The following is a 19,109-nucleotide window of genomic DNA, read 5'->3' on the forward strand; positions in this document are numbered from 1 at the left end:
TGACATTTAATAACATGTGGCACAGTAAATCTCAGATACGTGGAAACCTTCTCCTCTTCCTCGCTAACTCCAACCTCATCTTCTCTCCTCTCTGGAGAACCAGAGATCAACCTTCTCACCAACACCCTTTTGTGTGATTCAATCTCATCTTCCTCACCGTCGCAGAACCATTCCAAGAGCAGATCCTCCTTCTTTGCCAACAACTTGACCTCCTGAACGACATGATTGTCGTCTGCTGCCGCAAAACGCACAGATCGAAGATCCTCCGAGAACCGAGTCACCGTCTGCCGCCGCAACTCGCGCGCGTCCACCTCCTCGAGTCCCATCGCCTTCCGAGACGTCGTGAATAGACAATTCCTCGCCGCCGTGTGAGAGTCGGGAAACGACAGATCTAAGATGGGAGGACGACGGCAGAGAAGATGACGAGTCCTCCACCTCATGTGACGGCTTCCAGAGCACGCCTTTGACATGGAGGTTCTAGAGGTGGCACCGCTGCTGCTCTTCCAGGCCGACGAAGGTCGCACCACTAGCTGGAACGACGAGACCTACGGCAGTAATAGACTCCGATTTGGGATCCCGTCATGGAAGCACTGCTGGCGGCGAACCTTGGAATGGTTCTACGATGGTGGTTGAATCACTCAAAAGCTTCCCATTGTGATAAATGAATGTTTGTGCATACAAATTTCGTCTCTTTCACTTCACCTCTGATTCCTTGAGTTTTTGACATTAAAATAAATATCTAGTTGATCCAATCGCACATAAATATTGAAACTTTTTAGTTTGAGTCAAATGTGTTTTTGTCTCTGATCATTCATCAATTTTAGGTAAATTGGATTTTGAAAATAATAATTATACTTTGTCGAGTGCTGCAGCGCTGGGAGAGAAGGGCGAAGTAAAGGTTGGGGGTTGTGGAAGAGTGTTGGGAGAGAAGGACGAAGTAGAGGTTGGGGTTGTGGAGGATGGATTGGGGGATGAATTGGATGTTTTCCACCATGGTTGCAATTTGATTTAAAAATTTAACTTTTTTAAATATAAAAACTCACCATTAAACCAGGTTAAGAACAGTAATGTGTCATGTCAGTACTATTTGGAAGTCTCATCAACCCACGCATCAATTTCTTTAACGCCGTCCAACCAATTTAACGGAAAGGTTTCAATTGATTTCAATTTTCAAAATTAAGGACCATTTTAATACACTTTAGAAAACGAGGACCTATATGAGACAATCCTACACAAATAGGGACAATCCTACACAAATAGGGACGTGGAAAAGGATTAAACCTTTTTATTTTGTATCTGTTTGAAAGTCAGTATAAAAAGTTTTTTTTAATTGATATAAAAAGCCTTTTACAGTAGAATTATGAACTTGATTAGTTACGTATAAATAATTAATTGCCGGAAATTTACCTTAAACAAGAATATTTTTTTTTAACACCCAACTTCAATTGGTGGAAGTCTCTGATCATTGAATGAGAGAGAAACTTTTGGGATATTATTGTTTGCATGAAAGTGAGGTGAGTGCAGATAATAAAATATTCAATGAGGTGGGTCTAAAAGCTTTGATGTTGGTAAAGCAATGTCATATTTTGTTGATTTTTCAAACAGAATACAAGTGTCTGTATAAGATTTTTTCAGTTGTTCTACTACTGTATACAGTATGGTGAGTGCTAAATTTTTACATTGTTTAATATCTGTCATAATTCTCACTATCAGATTATTCGATAGTTTCATCATTTTAATTCTGATTTTGGTTTTTGGAATCTAACTGACTTTAATTTCTTTCATTTTTGTCTGTTTAGATCAGTAAAATGATGAACACGGATGATGTTGTGATCCATGTTAAAGAAATTCTGGAGAGAGCAAGGCCACCCATAACTAAAGAGTGTTGCATTTACAGAGTACCTCAACTTATTCGCCAACTAAACCAAGAAGCTTATACTCCAAAGGTTGTTTCCATAGGCCCTTATCACCATAATAGTCTCCATCTTCAGAATATGGAAAGACACAAAGTTATGTATTTGAAGTCATTTCTTGAACGAACCAATACAAGTATGGAAAGCTGGATCCACTATATAGCATCTAAGGAGCCCCTAATTCGTCACTGTTATTCAGACGCACTTCAATTCACCCCGAACAACCTGATAGAGATAATCTCTGTGGATTCAGGTTTTATACTTGAACTCTTTTGGACAAGTAACTATGGTACAGATGACATGTATCTTTCATTACCATGGTTTGCAACTACCATATTTTGTGATTTGTTGTTACTTGAGAACCAACTTCCTTTTTTTGTTCTTCATGATCTCTTTTGTCTGTCTGTGGCTAATTTTGGAAATAATGACATCCCTCCATTCATCCTACTTACCTTTGGATACTTTCAGTCTCTCAATGAGTCCAATTTGTCTTCTGATCCAACATGTCATCACTTCACGGATCTCTTACGAACTTTTTACTTATGTGGAAGAAAACAAACTACAAGGAGCGACCAATGGCCACATATTCCAAGTGTTACTAAGTTGTCAGAAGCAGGAATAAAGTTTGCAATAACCGAAAGCAAGTGCTTACTAAACATAAGCTTTTCAAGAAGGATGCTTAAAATCCCAAAATTTAGAGTGGATGATTATACTGAACTGTTGTTTCGCAACATGGTGGCTTTGGAGCAGTTTCACTATCCTGATGAGGGATACATCACAGAGTATGCCCTTGTTCTGCAATACTTAGTGAACACGGGGAAGGATGTGGATATTCTCGTTAGAGATGGAATCATGGAAAACTTATTGGGTGACAGTGATGCTGCAGCTGAACGGACCAAGCGTCTCTGTAGAAACATTGTTTTGTCAGATTTCAGTTCTGATTATGTTTCTCTCTGGCAAGAGTTGGATGCTTCGTATAAAAGTCGTCGTCTTAAATTGAAGTCAACCCTAAGACGCGATTACTGTAAAGGGCCTTGGCAAACTGCTGCTACGATTGCTACAATTTTTCTACTTTGTCTCTCTTTGGTTCAAACAGTTTGCTCGATCTTGCAGACAAAATAGTATTAGAATGTTTCACCCCTTTCCAAGACTATGTCAATTAGTCTATTTCTTTCTTGTTTGTCTTTTATGTATTTTTTTGGTTGTATTTTATTTTTTTGTGCTTTTCCTAGTTGCTCACTTGACAGTAACTCTACTCTCTTTATGTTTTGTTTGTGTGCCCTTTTGCTGTCAATTATTAATGTATTGTGTTTAGTTATTGTAATGCAAGAAAATTAGGTCACATTTTTTTTTTAATTTGCTTTACGATTGTTTTACAAAATTTTGAAATAATTTAATTTATGTACTCTTAGTAAAATTTTATGGTTTAGTATTTGTACGGATAAATTTTCTTATTTTCTAGTTTTTAAGCTTATCAAAACTTTGTGTTTTAATTCGATACCGGAGGGCGAGGAGCACCCGTAACTGACGAATGTTGTATCTACTGAGGTCCTTTTTTTTTTACTCAAGGAATATGAAGAGTTTGTAGGCCCTTTTCACCATAACAATGATTTATCCAAAAGCCTCAAACTCTGGTTTAAAAGCGCTACTCTTTAGTTTATAGGTTGTCACGTTTAGGGAGATGGATAGAAAGATTTCAAAAGGGTGGTGGCTTCTTCTGTTTCATTCTCTCCTTTCTACTGTGTGGAAGGGTTAATATTGATTGCATTATTATTGTTGTTCGGAATGTAAAATAAAAGTGTCTTTACTGATTGGTAAGTTTTAGTTCAAGTCATAGCAATAGCCTTGTATCTTAGTGATATCTACCTGTCTTTACGATTTGATGCAAAAATGAGCCCTTTAAGCTTGATTCAGTTCCTAGAAACCTTTTTAAAATAAAGTTACACCCATACTCAACTAAGTCTTTTAGCTTAGTGATAGGAACTAAATCCAGCAATTAACGCTATATGTTTATTGAATATGCACCTCTTCTTTGTTTCAATGCAGACATACAGCAAGACTTGCTCCACACTGTACTGGATTCTTAGGTAAACATTCTACTTACATAAATATTCCAGCAAATAACTCTATGTGTTTTTGCTTCCTCTTTTATTTTAAGCTGTGTACATGAGAACCGGAATGAAGATATATATAGGAAATGTGTAGGATGATTATATGCTTGTGATTTTATCCTAATCTACGTGATCATTCATGGTACCAAAATGGTGGAATGTAATTATTAAATAGATTTCCGAACTTTACTAGCAAGTTTATTTCCCATCTTTTATTTTTAATATGGGTATTAAAATACTAATTAAATACTTATGTAATGGTTGATTATAAAATTGTTTTAACTCAATTATTTTATTTGTAGATATTTAATGATTCATCTCCAATGAAACTTTCATATATTGAAAACATTAGAACGGACATATTTTATTTTAAGTGTTAGTAAATTACAAAAACTTGACTACAATTTAGTAGTGTATGTAAGTTAATGTAATATTTGGATTTAATATATAGTTTGATATACAAATTATGTATTAATTATTATTAAACAATTTAATGTTTGAAATGAATTTCATTTGTTAGTTCAATTGAATCTCTTTATTTCAAGTTATATTGATTGCATGAGATGATAATACAGGAAATTGATTGAATGTCAAATCTAATAATGAAGTAAAAAAAACTATGACTTATATAACCATGTATGCAATAATAGGTTAACCTGAAAAAAGCATATATTATGACAGGTAAACAATTACTTGTCATAATATCTACATCATATGTTATGATAGGTAAATTCAACCACGTCAAAATTAGTCATAACACACACCTATTATGATAGGTGACGGACGTCATAATATGTTGAACTTATTATGATGTATTTTTCTGCCATGTCATAAAAAGCACATACCTTATGACGTCCAAAACTATGAAGTCAAGTCACCTGTTATAATAAGTCATTTTTATCTGTCACAAAAAGCGATTTCTACATTAATACAACTATGAAAGACATAATCAAGTTTGGAGAGTTGGATCTATTAAGTAGAAGGAATGGAGTTTTAATTTTGTAGCTATTATTCATAAACAATTGAGTTAAGCAAAAAGATCTTTTTATGTATTTTTGGTTTTATACTTAAACTATTTTTGAGAGAATATTATGATGACTAATCTCAAGATGATAATTTTCTTTCAATACCTTATATAAGAGTAGATTTGTTCTTAGTTGATAACTACATCAGACAATAATATTCCCTTTTTATTCAACTTATCATTTGGTTATTTTGCAATAAACATCAAAGAATCTAAGATAATTAATATCATTATTAGATTATTAATATAAAGGTATTTTAACTTCTTACATGATTGTGTCTATACCGTGAAATTTTTTGAACTTTTTAATGCATAATCCTTTCTCTCAAATATTGACTCTAATTTTTTACAACAATCATAAATAAAAGTAATAAGTAAAGTATATTATTAAACGATTTTATCTTCAATGTACCATAAATAACATAATGCATGTTCAAGCAACATTGACAACTTCCTTGTGAGAAGATGCTTATTAAATGACTCTTAAGTTTGTTTACCAGCAATGAGAACATTTTTTTCAACTCTACATTTTTCAATCTCGAAAGCATATTCTTTTTATCTACACAATTAATTTTTTTTCACTTATATGATTAAGTCTTCCGTATTACAGGATGTCTCCATATACATAACATCTAACATCTACAGTATCTTTAACAATAAAAAAATTTAATATAATATAATTTAGAATTTGTTTCTCCTCTCTCATCATAACCAAATCATCTTTAATAAGTTTCCATATAACCGAACCAAAATGATTATCATAATCACTATTATCATACAAATGCATGAGGATCAGATTAAAACGAACATTTAAATTTAGACATTGACTCCTCTGAATAATAGTTATTGGTATGCTCACATTTCATCTTATTAACACACGTTATAATGATATTTTCTTTTTAAAGTTGTAAAATGTTTGGTTCTATTTTTAGGAAAACACAAAGTTAAGACAACCCAACAACAAAACAAACAAGTCTCTAGTAATAAATAAAATCAGATATTCATTTTGTTGTGAGTTATTGGGCCTTGCATCACCAATTGTTACGTCTAGTCCAGAATTTGGGCCTTCACATGGAAAAGAAAAATGTCCGATAATAATCTCTCGGCATAATGATTGTACTACATGATAGTTGATTGTAGAAGTGTGAACTTGATTAGTTACGTATAAATAATTAATTGCCAGGAGAATATATTTTTTTAAACAAACAACTTGTATCAACAACACAATTAGACATTTATGTCTTAGTGGAAGTCACTAGGCAATGAGTGAGATAGAGAAATTTGGGTGAGGTGAGTACTAATAATAAAATATTTAATGAGTGGGTCTAAAAGCTTTGATATTGGTAAATCAATGGTCATTATTTTGTTGATTTTTCAAACAGAGTATGCAGTATGGTGAGTGCTAAATTTTTACATTGTTTAAGATCTGCCATAATTCCCACTATCAGATTATTTGATAGTTTCATCATTCTAATTCTGGTTTTGGTTTTTGGAATCTAACTTACTTTAATTTCTTCCATTTTTGTCTGTTTAGATCAGTAAAATGATGAACACGGATGATGTTGTGATCCATGTTAAAGAAATGCTGGAGAAAGCATGCCCACCAATAACTGAAGAGTGTTGCATTTACAGAGTACCTCAACTTATTCGCCAACTCAACAAAGAAGCTTATACTCCAAAGGTCGTTTCCATAGGCCCTTATCACCATAATAGTCTCCATCTTCAGAATATGGAAAGACACAAAGTTATGTATTTGAAGTCATTTCTTGAACGAACCAATACAAGTATGGAAAGCTGGATCCACTATATAGCATCTAAGGAGCCCAAAATTCGTCACTGTTATTCAGACGCACTTCAATTCACCCCTAACAACCTCGTAGAGATAATCTGTGTCGATTCAGGTTTTATACTTGAACTCTTTTGGACAACTAAATATGGGACAGATGACATGTATCTTTCAACACCATGGTTTGGAAATACCATATTTTCTGATTTGTTGTTACTTGAGAACCAACTTCCTTTTTTTGTTCTTGATGATCTCTTTTGTCTGTCTATGGCTAATTTTGGAAATAATGACATCCCTCCATTCATCCTAATTACCTTTAAATACTTTCGGTTTCTCAATAAGTCCAATTTATCTCCTAATCTTATTACAACATGTCATCACTTCACGGATCTGTCACGAACTTTTCACTTATATGGAAGAAAACAAACTACAAGGACCAACCAATGGCCACATATTCCTAGTGTTACTAAGTTGTCAGAAGCAGGAATAAAGTTTGCAATCACCGAAAGCAAGTGCTTACTAAACTTAAGCTTTTCAAGAAGGGTTCTTAAAATCCCAAAATTTAGACTGGATGATGATACTGAAGAATTGTTTCGCAACATGGTGGTTTTGGAGCAGTTTCACTATCCTGATGAGGGATACATTACAGAGTATGCTCTTGTTCTGCAATACTTAGTGAACACGGGAAAGGATGTGGATATTCTCGTTAAAGATGGAATTGTGGAAAACTTATTAGGTGACAGCGATGCTGCAGCTGAAAGGACCAAGCGTCTCTGCAGAAATATTGTTTTGTCAGATTTCAGTTCTGATTATGTTTCTCTCTGGCAACAGTTGGATGCTTCGTATAAAAGCCGTCGTCTTAAATTGAAGTCAACTCTAAGACGTGATTACTGTAAAGGACCTTGGCAAACTGCTGCTACCATTGCTGCAATTTTTCTACTTTGTCTCTCTTTAGTTCAAACAGTTTGCTCTATCTTGCAGACAAAATAATAGTAGAATGTTTCACCCCTTTCCAAGACCTTGGCAGTTTGTTGTATTTTATTTTTTGTGCTTTTCCTAGTTGCTCTCTTTATGTTTCGTTTGGTGTGCCTTTTTGCTGTCAATTATTAATGTCCTGTATTTAGTTATTGTAATGCAAGAAAATTTGGTCACATTTTTTTTTAATTTGCTTTATGATTGTTTTACAAAATTTTATAATAATTTAATTTATGTACTATTAGTAAAATTTGAAGGTTTAGTATCTGTAGGCCCTTTTCACCATAACTGCCATCTCCACAACATGGAAAGCCACAAACAAGTTTGGATATCTCTTTGTTTATTCAACTTATCGTTGAATTATTTTGCAATAAACATGAAAGGATATCCTCCGTAATTATGATTCTTTTCAACTAAAACAAACATGAAATTCTTTAAATTTTTTATTGCATAATACTTTCTCTGAAGTACATAGACTTTAGGTTTTTAGAACAATAATAAATAAAACAAAAAACAAAATAAAATACACCACTAAATAATTTTACCTCTAATGGATCATAAACAACCTAATACACCAGTTTAAACTGATAATGACTTTTCTGTTGAGGAATGTATATTATAGTTTGTTTATCATTCACGCAATGCAGTAAGAATATTTTTTCAACTCTGCATTTTTTAATCCTGAAACACATTCTTTTTATTTACGCAATTAAGTACTTTTTCACCTATATGACTTACACCCCAAATTTTCTGTATTACAGATGTCTCTATATACATAATATCCACATTGTCTTTTAACAACCAAAAATTCAGTCTAATATAATTTATAACTTTTTCCGCTCTTTCATCATAACCATATTAAAATAAACATTTAAAATTGAATCATGTTTAACTCTCTAAATAATAATTATTAATGTTCACATTTCAAGTTTAAAACTTTAAAATAAATTACTAATAAATTAATAAACCTTCATATGTATATAATAGTGACTATTATTTATAACATTGATTGGGTTAATAAATAAATATAGTTTTTGAATGACTTTAATTGTTAATTTTTTAATTGTTTCTGAATATAAAAAATTAACTTAAATTATAATCCCACAGATGCTGCACATCTTTTGAAGTTGTTATTGACATTCAGAATTTAAAATCCCTTCTCTTACTGAATGTGTTTTCACTACATCAATTATAACCAATTAAAACAATATGAAATATACATTTCTATAAAAAAAATTGAAAAAACAAAAAAATAACAACATTGATTTATTCCTTAATATAACTTATATATATAGTAAAAAATTGTATTTTTATCTTTTATTTAGAAATAAATAACTATATATAATTGATTGACATGTGCGCATACAGGATTATGAACATATAGACACATAATTTGATGACATATAATAGGTTTAATTAATCTTTTAATTTCAGTGTTTTTTTTCAAAAATATCAAGCTGGTTATTCTTGTTTTTTTGTCTGGGTTTTGATTTATAAAAAGTTACAATTAAGTTATTTCCATTAATACAGTACGAATAATGTAAAAGATAGTACCACATGTTAATTTATATATGTAAACTTACAATCATAGCAGTTTATATGCTAAACACAAAATTTTCAAATTAAAAAATAAAAAGATTATATATTTTTTTGATAAAAGTATCTATGCATTTTATTTTATTATTTTTGGTGAAAGAAATCTATAAGCTGTAATTTAAACCAAAAGAAAAATTCTATATATATATATATATATATATATATATATATATATATATATATATATATATATATATATATTAAAGATTATTTATCGAAATATTAACTGGTATGAGTAAAAGTAAAATATTCACTCATTATATAGATGTATTTTTCTAAAAAAAAAATAATATAATTAATTTCTTTGGAATTACTTAGACATTAAATTAAAGTCTAGACATTCAAAGCATATAATTAAACTAAAATATATTTAAATATTTTTTAACTAATTAAATTATATTAGTTACATTAAATAAATATTTTAAATTTTTCACTAAAATTATTCGATAAACTAGTTACAATAAAGTAAATTTAAATGTTTTTTATTTTATTAGAAGAAACTAATTTGATATTCATATATGCTATAAATAATATATATTATTTAATAAATTAAATTTAAATTTTACTTTCTAAATTAAGATAACATTGAAAATTTTATAAATTAGTTGATAAAAATAAAAAATACAACAATAAAAATATACAATTAATATTTATCTCATTTTAAATTAATTGTTTATTTTATTGATTAAAAAGAAAATAGTTTACATATTTTATTTATTTATATTTTTATTCATATATAATTTTATTAAAAAATAATAATTTTAATTATATAAGAAAGTTTAATAAAAAAAGTATCATATCTATAAATATAAGAGTTCATATTTACGAACTAAATTATAAAAAAACTAGTAATGATTAAATTAAAATTATTGTAACATAGTAAATTTTATACATTAAAAAAAGCAATATTTATATATTCTATTTTATATGAAAATAAAATAAAACAATTAATGAGGTGAGGTGAGTGCTAACAATGAAATATTTAATGAGGTGGGTCTAAAAGCTTTGATGTTGGTAAAGCAATGTCATATTTTGTTGATTTTTCAAACAGAATACAAGTGTCGGTATAAGATTTTTTCTCTTGTGCTACTGTATACAGTATGGTGAGTGCTAAATGTTTACATTGTTTAAGATCTGCCATAATTCCCACTATCAGATTATTTGATAGTTTCATCATTTTAATTCTGGTTTTGGTTTTTGGAATCTAACTGACTTTATTTTCTTCCGTTTTTGTTTGTTTAGATCAGTAAAATGATGAACACGGATGATGTTGTGATCCATGTTAAAGGAATGCTGGAGAGAGCAAGCCCACCAATAACTGAAGAGTGTTGCATTTACAGAGTACCTCTACTTATCCGCCAACTCAACCAAGAAGCTTATACTCCAAAGGTCGTTTCCATAGGCCCTTATCACCATAATAGTCTCCATCTTCAGAATATGGAAAGACACAAAGTTATGTATTTGAAGTCATTTCTTAAACGAACCAATACAAGTATGGAAAGCTGGATCCACTATATAGCATCTAAGGAGCCCCTAATTCGTCACTGTTATTCAGACGCACTTCAATTCACCCCTAACAACCTCGTAGAGATAATCTGTGTCGATTCAGGTTTTATACTTGAACTCTTTTGGACATTTAACCATGGGACAGATGACATGTATCTTACAACACCATGGTTTGGAAATGCAATATTTTATGATTTGTTGTTACTTGAGAACCAACTTCCTTCCTTTGTTCTTCACGATCTCTTCCGTTTGTCTATTGGTAATTTTGGAAATAATGACATCCCTCCATTCATCCTATTTACCTTTGGATACTTTCAGTCTCTCAATAAGTCCAATTTGTCTCCTAATTTTATTACATGTCATCACTTCACCGATCTGTTACGAACTTTTCACTTATATGAAAGAAATCAAACTACAAGAACCAACCAATGGCCGCATATTCCTAGTGTTACTAAGTTATCAGAAGCAGGAATAAATTTTGCAAGCACAGAAAGTAAGTGCTTACTAAACTTAAGCTTTTCAAGAAGGGTTCTTAAAATCCCAAAATTTAGAGTGTCTGATTCTACTGAAGAGTTGTTTCGCAACATGGTGGTTTTGGAGCAGTTTCACTATCCTGATGAGGGATACATTACAGAGTATGCTCTTGTTCTGCAATACTTAATGAACACGGGAAAGGATGTGGATATTCTCGTTAGAGATGGAATTGTGGAAAACTTATTAGGTGACAGTGATGCTGCAGCTGAAAGGACCAAGCGTCTCTGCAGAAATATTGTTTTGTCAGATTTCAGTTCTGATTATGTTTCTCTCTGGCAACAGTTGGATGCTTCGTATAAAAGTCGTCGTCTTAAATGGAAGTCAACTCTATGCCGTGATTACTGTAAAGGGCCATGGCAAACTGCTGCTACCATTGCTGCCATTGTTCTACTTGGTCTCTCTTTTGTTCAAACAGTTTGCTCTATCTGGCAGACAAAATAGAATTAGAATGTCTCACCCCTTTCCAAGACCATGTCAATTAGTCTATTTCTTCATTGCTTATTTTCTTTTGTTGTATTTTATTTTTTTGTGTTTTTCCTAGTTGCTCTCTTTATGTTTTGTTTGGTGTGCCTTTTTGCTGTCAATTATTAATGTACTGTGTTTAGTTATTGTAATGCAAGAAAATTTGGTCACATTTTTTTTTAATTTGCTTTATGATTGTTTTATAATAATTTAATTTATGTACTATTAGTAAAATTTGAAGGTTTAGTATCTGTACCGATAAATTTTCTTATTTTATAGTTCTTTAAGTTTATCAAAACTTTGTGTTTTAATTCTTATATTTTAATCTTTTTTGTTATTGGTCAACATCCGATCATCATTGCATACATAACATAACATAAGCTGTGATTTTGTGGCGGATTTTGAAAAGATGCTGGAGGGCGAAGAAGCACCATACGAATGTTGCATCTACGGAGTGCTCCTTTTTGGCAGATTAATGATTTGTTCGTTTCAAGCGAATTTACTATTTAGAGAGATTTGCGAGCGAGGAATTGAGCTGTGGTTGGCGTTCGTTTGCGCGGATTGAAGACGATGGAACACAGTAGATTTGCAGGATTGCATGATTTGGACTTCTTCGTTGAAGTGAGACGATTTGCGCTTATTCAAATGACAATTACATATTTTGCCCTGATACAATTTTAAAATACCTTCTATATAATAACATAAAACATTAGCTACAGCATTCCCAGTACGCAAAAAAATTTATACTACAACTATCTGCACATGTGAGGAGTAACTTTTTAACTCTTGGACAAAGCCCATGCATCAGGAGCAATACTATGCTTACTTTGGCAGCCCTAGCTGGCTGGGTTATGCAGAGATAAGATTCTCTGTTTGACACAACCTTACACGGGAGTGGTGGAAAGAGTGTTGCAAAGATTCGTGCCCAAACAGTGATGGTAAGTTGGCTCACGTTTGAATTTTGAAGTTGACGACGAAGACCCATTAATAAGGACATGGGTAGGCATTTGTTTGGTGTGTGTATGAGTGTGGGAAATAAGCGACTGTATTAAGTTGGGAGTGTGGTGTATGAGCTGAGGTGAACATTTCTGGGTTGAGAGGAGCGAAGCTAAAATCAGGTAATGGTTTTTTGTGAGATGTTGATATGTTGTTGCAGGTTGGAGGCATTAGCTATGGTCGTGTGCGAGTGTTGAAGACGAAGAAGGTGGTCTGATTTGAAGGCAAGCAAATGGATGGGTGAAGACGAAGCATGTGGCTGAAGAGGAAGAACGAAGTCGTTGTATTCGGTTATGCTCTGTAGTATTCAATTCCGATGAAGCAAGTGAAATTGAAGGTGTTGTATTCGGTTACGCGTCGTTGTATTCGGTTCCGGTGAAGCACGTGAAAAGGAAGGGTGTTGTATTCAGTTACGCACATAGTATTCGGTTACTATGAGTTGTTGTATTCGATTCCAGCCATGTATTCGATTTGAAGCTTCTTCTTTTCACAACCCAGTGGTGTATTCGGTTCCGAGGTCTTCCTTTTCAGTTCGTCACTGCGATGTTTGTTTATGGAGCGCCGAGTTGGAGGTTGAAATTCGTTCACAGACCCTAGCATGATGGTGACAAAGGTGGAGGTGGAGGGTGGAGGATGCAGACTGGAGGGGATGCAGAGTGTGTCTATGCAGTACGCGTGACAAAGCTGAGGATGCACCAACATGCAGCACCCTAACCATTTTTTTTTTGTTTGTGTTGCAGGTGAAGGACTTGTGAACAAAGTGGACATACGTGAAGGTGTTGTGACCGTTGTGCAGGTGAAGCTTCGTCCAGGTCGTGGAGTTGGTTTAGTTCGTGGACATTGGTGAAGGTGCACTTGAAGGAGTTTGGTGAAGCATCCTGGAGCTAGTGTTGTGAACCTTGTGCACTCGTAGTGGACCTTTGTGCTGCACTTCTGAAGGTAGCCAAGGTTGTGGATAAGTGTAAAGGTGTTTAGCAAACTGAGTTTTGTAGTGGTGGTAAGCTTGTTAAGAAGTTTGTATTGTGTTGCAGGTGGTAGGAAAGAGCACGGTGGGCGGTGGCTACTGAAGGTTCTGAAAGTGTGTTAAGGAAAAATTTAACACTTTGCATTGGCAATTTTGTTGGTTCTTTTGGTTTTTATCATTCAAGGCCAGCCAAGTTATTTGTGGTTCTTCATTTGGTTGAAGTTGATTGAAGGTATATGATGTTTAACAAACTTTTTATTGTAGAATTGTATAATATATTGATATAATCCTAATTATGTTGCCTGTTTGGTTTATTAGGGTGACGCTTTCAAGTTTAACATTACCCTTTTCATTTGGACAAATTTTGAGTGACATTGCATTGGAGGTTCAGTGAAATTGTGTTTGGTCAATCTTCATTAAATTTTGATAAGTCTTCAAGAGGTAATTCTTAAACTATCATTTCACTAATTATTTATAATGAATATATGAATGCATGTTATTTATTTTCATTTTTTTATAAGTGATTATGTGAATATAATAATGTATTATATTTATTTAATGTAATAATGTGTTATGTTTATTTATTGTATAATATTTATTTAATGTATTAATGTATAATAGTTATTTAATATATGAAGATATGATATATGAATGTATGAATGAAGTATGTTTAATGAACATATGAATGCATGATTTTATTAATTGTATGTAAATTTGTTTAAGTAAATATAGATGGAAGAAGAATTAGATATATCATATTTGGGCCGCGAAGATATAGATGATGATGTGGTTGGTGTAGACTTCAATATTATCACAATGATACGTCAACAATTACAAATAACCACTTCATTGGCTGCACTAACAATGTTATGCATTGTTGCACACGCGTTGAGTATCTTGAATATGTACTCCAGTGATTCGAGTAGTGTAAGCAATTACCTATTAGACAGAGACCGTCGTAGGGAGCAATTAATGTCATATCTTGTGCATACTAATCGATGCCGCGACATTATTAGGATGGGTCCAAAGGCATTTATTAATCTTTGTGAGAGACTAAGATCAACTGGGTTAGTTAAGGACGCCATTCGGTCGACAATGGAGCAACAAGTTGCTCAATTTCTTTATATAATTGGCCATAATGTTAAGAATCGAAGTGTCGCATTTTTCTTTCATCGATCTAGTTCGACGGTTAGCAAACACTTTCACAATGTTTTGGATGTTATCTTAACTTTGGAATCTGAATTTATAATTCAACCCTCAGGAAATGAGGTTCATCCATATGTCTTCAACAAGAATCGATTTTACCCGTACTTTAAGGTACTCATTTGAACATATTTGTAGATGTTATTTGATCAAAAGATGATAACAAATTTTCAGTTATATGATGACTTCTTATTTTTATGTCTAGGATTGTTTAGGGGCCATAGACGGTACTCATGTTCGGGTAAAGGTGTCAAGATGTGAAGCTCCGAGATTTTGAGGAAGAAAAGATTGGCCAACTCAAAATGTGTTTGCGGCGTGTGATTTTGACATGAAATTCACATACGTTATTGCTGGGTGGGAAGGCACTACATCTGATTTAAGAATTTTAAAAAATGCTCTTGATCGAGATGATCCGTTGGTTATCCCCGAAGGTCAGTGTCTACATTGCGATGTTGAAGATTTTATTTAGTAGTGACTAATTACCTGTATATGCGCAAAATTGTAGGAAAATACTACCTCGGTGATGCTGGATTTATGTTGAAAAGCACAGTTTTGACTCCATATAGAGGCATAAGATATCACCTTAAAGAATATACACGTAGAGGACCACAAAATCCATGGGAGTTGTTTAATCATAGACATTCATCGTTGAGAAATGTTATTGAAAGAACTTTTTGGTGTTTTGAAAAAACGATTCCCTATCATTGCAAGTGGCACTGAACCACACTATGGATTGGAGACAATGACAGACATTATATTAGCTTGTTGTATTTTACACAACTTCCTTCGTGGCGTGGATAATGATGACTCATTACTTGATGAAGTTGATAAGGAGTTGAATGAAAGGGAACACCATAATGTTTCATCATCTCAAGTTAGAGAAGAGGATCATAGGATTGTTAGTAGTATCAGGGATTCTATAACAGATCATATGTGGTGAGATTGTCAAAAATCGTAGTTATTATATTTTATTGTGTTGTATGAGTATTTGATGTTATGGGTATGACAAGTTAAATTATATATTAAGGATGTTTAATGTTAACTTCTTACCATTTTGTTTATGAAATAGGTATAAAAAGAACAGAGGTAATGCAGCCGCCATTGAGTCCTCTGCTCCTACTAGAGAGTTCATGAAGTGGACAGAGGACATGGACGCACATCTTCTACACTCTATGATTGAGGAATCACGAATCGGGAATAGGGTTGACGGAAGTTGGACATCTCAAGCATATAGTAACATAGTTGATCATCTTCATGGCTCTGGGTATGTCGCAATTACGAAAAATAATGTTAAAAATCGTCAGAAAGTGTTGAAAGATAAATGGTGTGAGGTACATTACCTGTTTTCTGGATTGAGTGGATTTGCGTGGAACCCGGTTAGTATGACATTTCATGCTGAGGACGAAGTTTGGATGGACCTGATTCAGGTATTTTTAAAAATACTAAGATTTTGTGGATCCTTGTAATACATAATATGAACCAATGTGTTTGTTTTGTTTGTTGTTTCAGTTGAGGCCAACTGCCGCAAAGTGGAGAGTTAATATTATGAAATACTATGATTTAATGGTGGAGTTATGGGTTGTTGATCGAGCTACTGGGAGTGGTGTTCGGACCGCTCGTCAAGCACGTCGACAGCGGGTTGGGCCTCGTGTCAGTGTTGATTTGAATCAAAATATTGAATACATTTCAGAACAGCCTGAGTGGACGGGGTATAGAGACCCAAAATATTTTTGTTATTTTTAATGGTTTGTCCAAAATATTGTTGTTATTTTTAAATATAAAAGTATTTCTTATAACTTACTTTGTTATTGTTTTCATCAATTGCTTTGTTCAAGAAATTGTCAAATGGCCTCATCATCAACCAAAAGGCCAAGAGAAAGTCGTAAGGGAAAAGAAATCCTCACTGAGGCAGAAGATGCAACCCATGTCAGACCATCTGTAGAAGAACAATTAGATCAATATCGTTTCTTCACTCATAGCCATCAGATGGAAAACTATGCAGCTGATTTCTATACAAGGGAATATTGTTGGTCCAAAGATAATGAATTTTGAATCTCGTTTCAGGGTTATTTTTCCAACATCATCTTCTATTTCAAGGGGTGGTCGAATTTCTTACATTGCAAGGACCCTACTATCCGGATTTAATCAAAGTTTTTTATTCAAATGTGAAGATTTCTGTAAATGGATATTTGCTCAATGAGGTAAACAAAAGAAGAATTAGATTGAAACCTGCTGATTGGTTGAATGTAGCTAATATGAAGTATGAGGGTCAAAAATTGTGTTTTTCAAATATCGCAGAGGACTTTCCATATGACCGGGAGATGGCATTAGCTACTATGGTTATACCAGAAATGCAGGGTCTCCGTGTTAAAACGGTTGGTTGTTTGAATATTAGTGATAGACTTCTGCATTATGTTATTGTGCACATGTTAACTCCACGACCAGAGAATTTTGCTAGGTTATTGCAGAAAGATATCTTTATGATATGGGTGCTTAAAAATAATATAGCTATCAATTGACCTCATCACATCATGCAGCATATGCTTAAATGCAAGGCTAGTGACACACCCTTACCATATGGTGTCCGTATCACACAGATCATGCAATATTGTGGAGTTCATGTTGATGTCGATGCCAGCACTCATATTGGGACCCGACATTATTTTTCAATTAATTCTTTGAAGAGGTTGAATATTGTTAATGTCAACGGTGTTTGGCAACATGATGTCGGTGATGATGAAGAAGAAGACCAACCAGACCATCTTGACAACCCTGTTCAACCTCCTCCATCTCTTTCTAATCCTAATATGATGACTCAAATGTGGGAAGGGGTACAAGACTTGCAACACAGAATGCAGGGTATGGAACAAATGCAGGTGTGGGTTCAATGTATTGAAGATAACTTGGCAAACCTTTCCCTCGACATGAACCGCCAATTTGCTAACCTCAATCAGAATGTTAACTTGATTCTTCACAATTTAGATGAATAAGTTCATTTTTATTTCGATAATGTATTACATGACTTTTTTTCCCTTAAATTGACTTATGTGTTTGAAATATTACCTTACTTATTTTTCAAAGTTATTATCTTTCACATCAGCTGTGCTAGTTTTATTTATTGTCAACCTGCTGATCTGCAAATTAGATGACTCTCCAATCATTGATAAACTACAAAAACAAATTAATCAATTAAGAAGACTATGTGTTGCTCTTCAACAACATACACAGGCCATAGAGTGTCGAATATCCTTGGTGAATGCTAGGATTCAATCATCTAATCCAACTACAGAAGAAATTGAAAACTTATTACGAACTATGAACATTGAAGATCATAATTTATTCAAACAGTGTTTCGACTTTTTATCTGCGCATTCATCCCATACAAGACGTCTAATAGGGATGCCAATACAATATCGTTTCAATGCATTGCAACGATACCTTACTGAAGCAACGTCATCATGAACTATTACAAATATATTTGTATGTTTAAATGTTGCCACTTTTTTTAGGTCATGTAATATTATAACTTCGTTTAATTATTTGTTTATTTAAAATTAATCATTCTGACTTCCGTAACAAATAAATTGATACTACTTGGTAGTAAATTATATTACAAACAAATACTACATTTAAAAATAAATTCATTTTACTACATTATAATTTTTATAATTTTTAAAAATTAATTTAATTTTTTTTTATAATTTTTGTCTCTTTATAAACATTTTTACAATTAAATATAACATTAATAAATAACATTTTATATTACTTTAATAACTAGGGGCATTTCGATAATCTTTTATTTATACAAATTAAACTAACTTTTTAAATTTATCACATCAATCAAATCCTACACTAATTCTCACAAACTTTACTTCCAAATCCACTCTCAATTACCCATAAATCCAGTTAAAAAAACAATTAAAAAATTATTCTAAAATCCATTCAAATCATCTCTCTCAAATCATCTCCCTCAACTACACTAATTCTCACAAACTTTACTTTCAAATCCACTCTCAATTACCCATAAATCCAGTTAAAA

At 32.7% G+C, this 19,109-nt stretch overlaps 3 protein-coding genes across 5 annotated transcripts; all 3 read left to right on the forward strand.

Moving 5' to 3' along the window:
* Window positions 1-528: 528 nt before the first annotated feature.
* On the forward strand, window positions 529-3,267 carry LOC108321814 (UPF0481 protein At3g47200). 3 transcript variants are annotated; one of them, XM_052876680.1, is made up of 2 exons: window positions 529-667; window positions 1,800-3,267. In XM_052876680.1, exons 1-2 carry the CDS (start codon window positions 662-664, stop codon window positions 3,033-3,035), a joined length of 1,242 nt encoding a protein of 413 aa, XP_052732640.1. In that variant the 5' UTR covers window positions 529-661; the 3' UTR covers window positions 3,036-3,267. The 3 variants fall into 3 exon arrangements, with proteins under 3 accessions (XP_052732640.1, XP_052732642.1, XP_052732641.1); XM_052876682.1 differs by having other exon boundaries at window positions 535-667; window positions 1,805-3,267; XM_052876681.1 differs by lacking the exon at window positions 529-667 and adding an exon at window positions 785-1,660.
* Window positions 3,268-6,530: 3,263 nt separating this feature from the next.
* Window positions 6,531-7,996, forward strand: LOC128193331 (UPF0481 protein At3g47200-like). Its single transcript, XM_052876702.1, has one exon. The coding sequence runs from the start codon at window positions 6,592-6,594 to the stop codon at window positions 7,822-7,824; it is 1,233 nt and encodes a 410-aa protein (XP_052732662.1). The 5' UTR covers window positions 6,531-6,591; the 3' UTR covers window positions 7,825-7,996.
* Window positions 7,997-10,453: 2,457 nt separating this feature from the next.
* On the forward strand, window positions 10,454-12,077 carry LOC108321829 (UPF0481 protein At3g47200). The gene is made up of 2 exons (XM_017553698.2): window positions 10,454-10,508; window positions 10,648-12,077. Exons 1-2 carry the CDS (start codon window positions 10,506-10,508, stop codon window positions 11,884-11,886), a joined length of 1,242 nt encoding a protein of 413 aa, XP_017409187.2. The 5' UTR covers window positions 10,454-10,505; the 3' UTR covers window positions 11,887-12,077.
* Window positions 12,078-19,109: the final 7,032 nt, after the last annotated feature.

Source organism: Vigna angularis, chromosome 4, assembly GCF_016808095.1.
Source record: "Vigna angularis cultivar LongXiaoDou No.4 chromosome 4, ASM1680809v1, whole genome shotgun sequence".
In the NCBI taxonomy this organism is placed as follows: domain Eukaryota; kingdom Viridiplantae; phylum Streptophyta; class Magnoliopsida; order Fabales; family Fabaceae; genus Vigna; species Vigna angularis.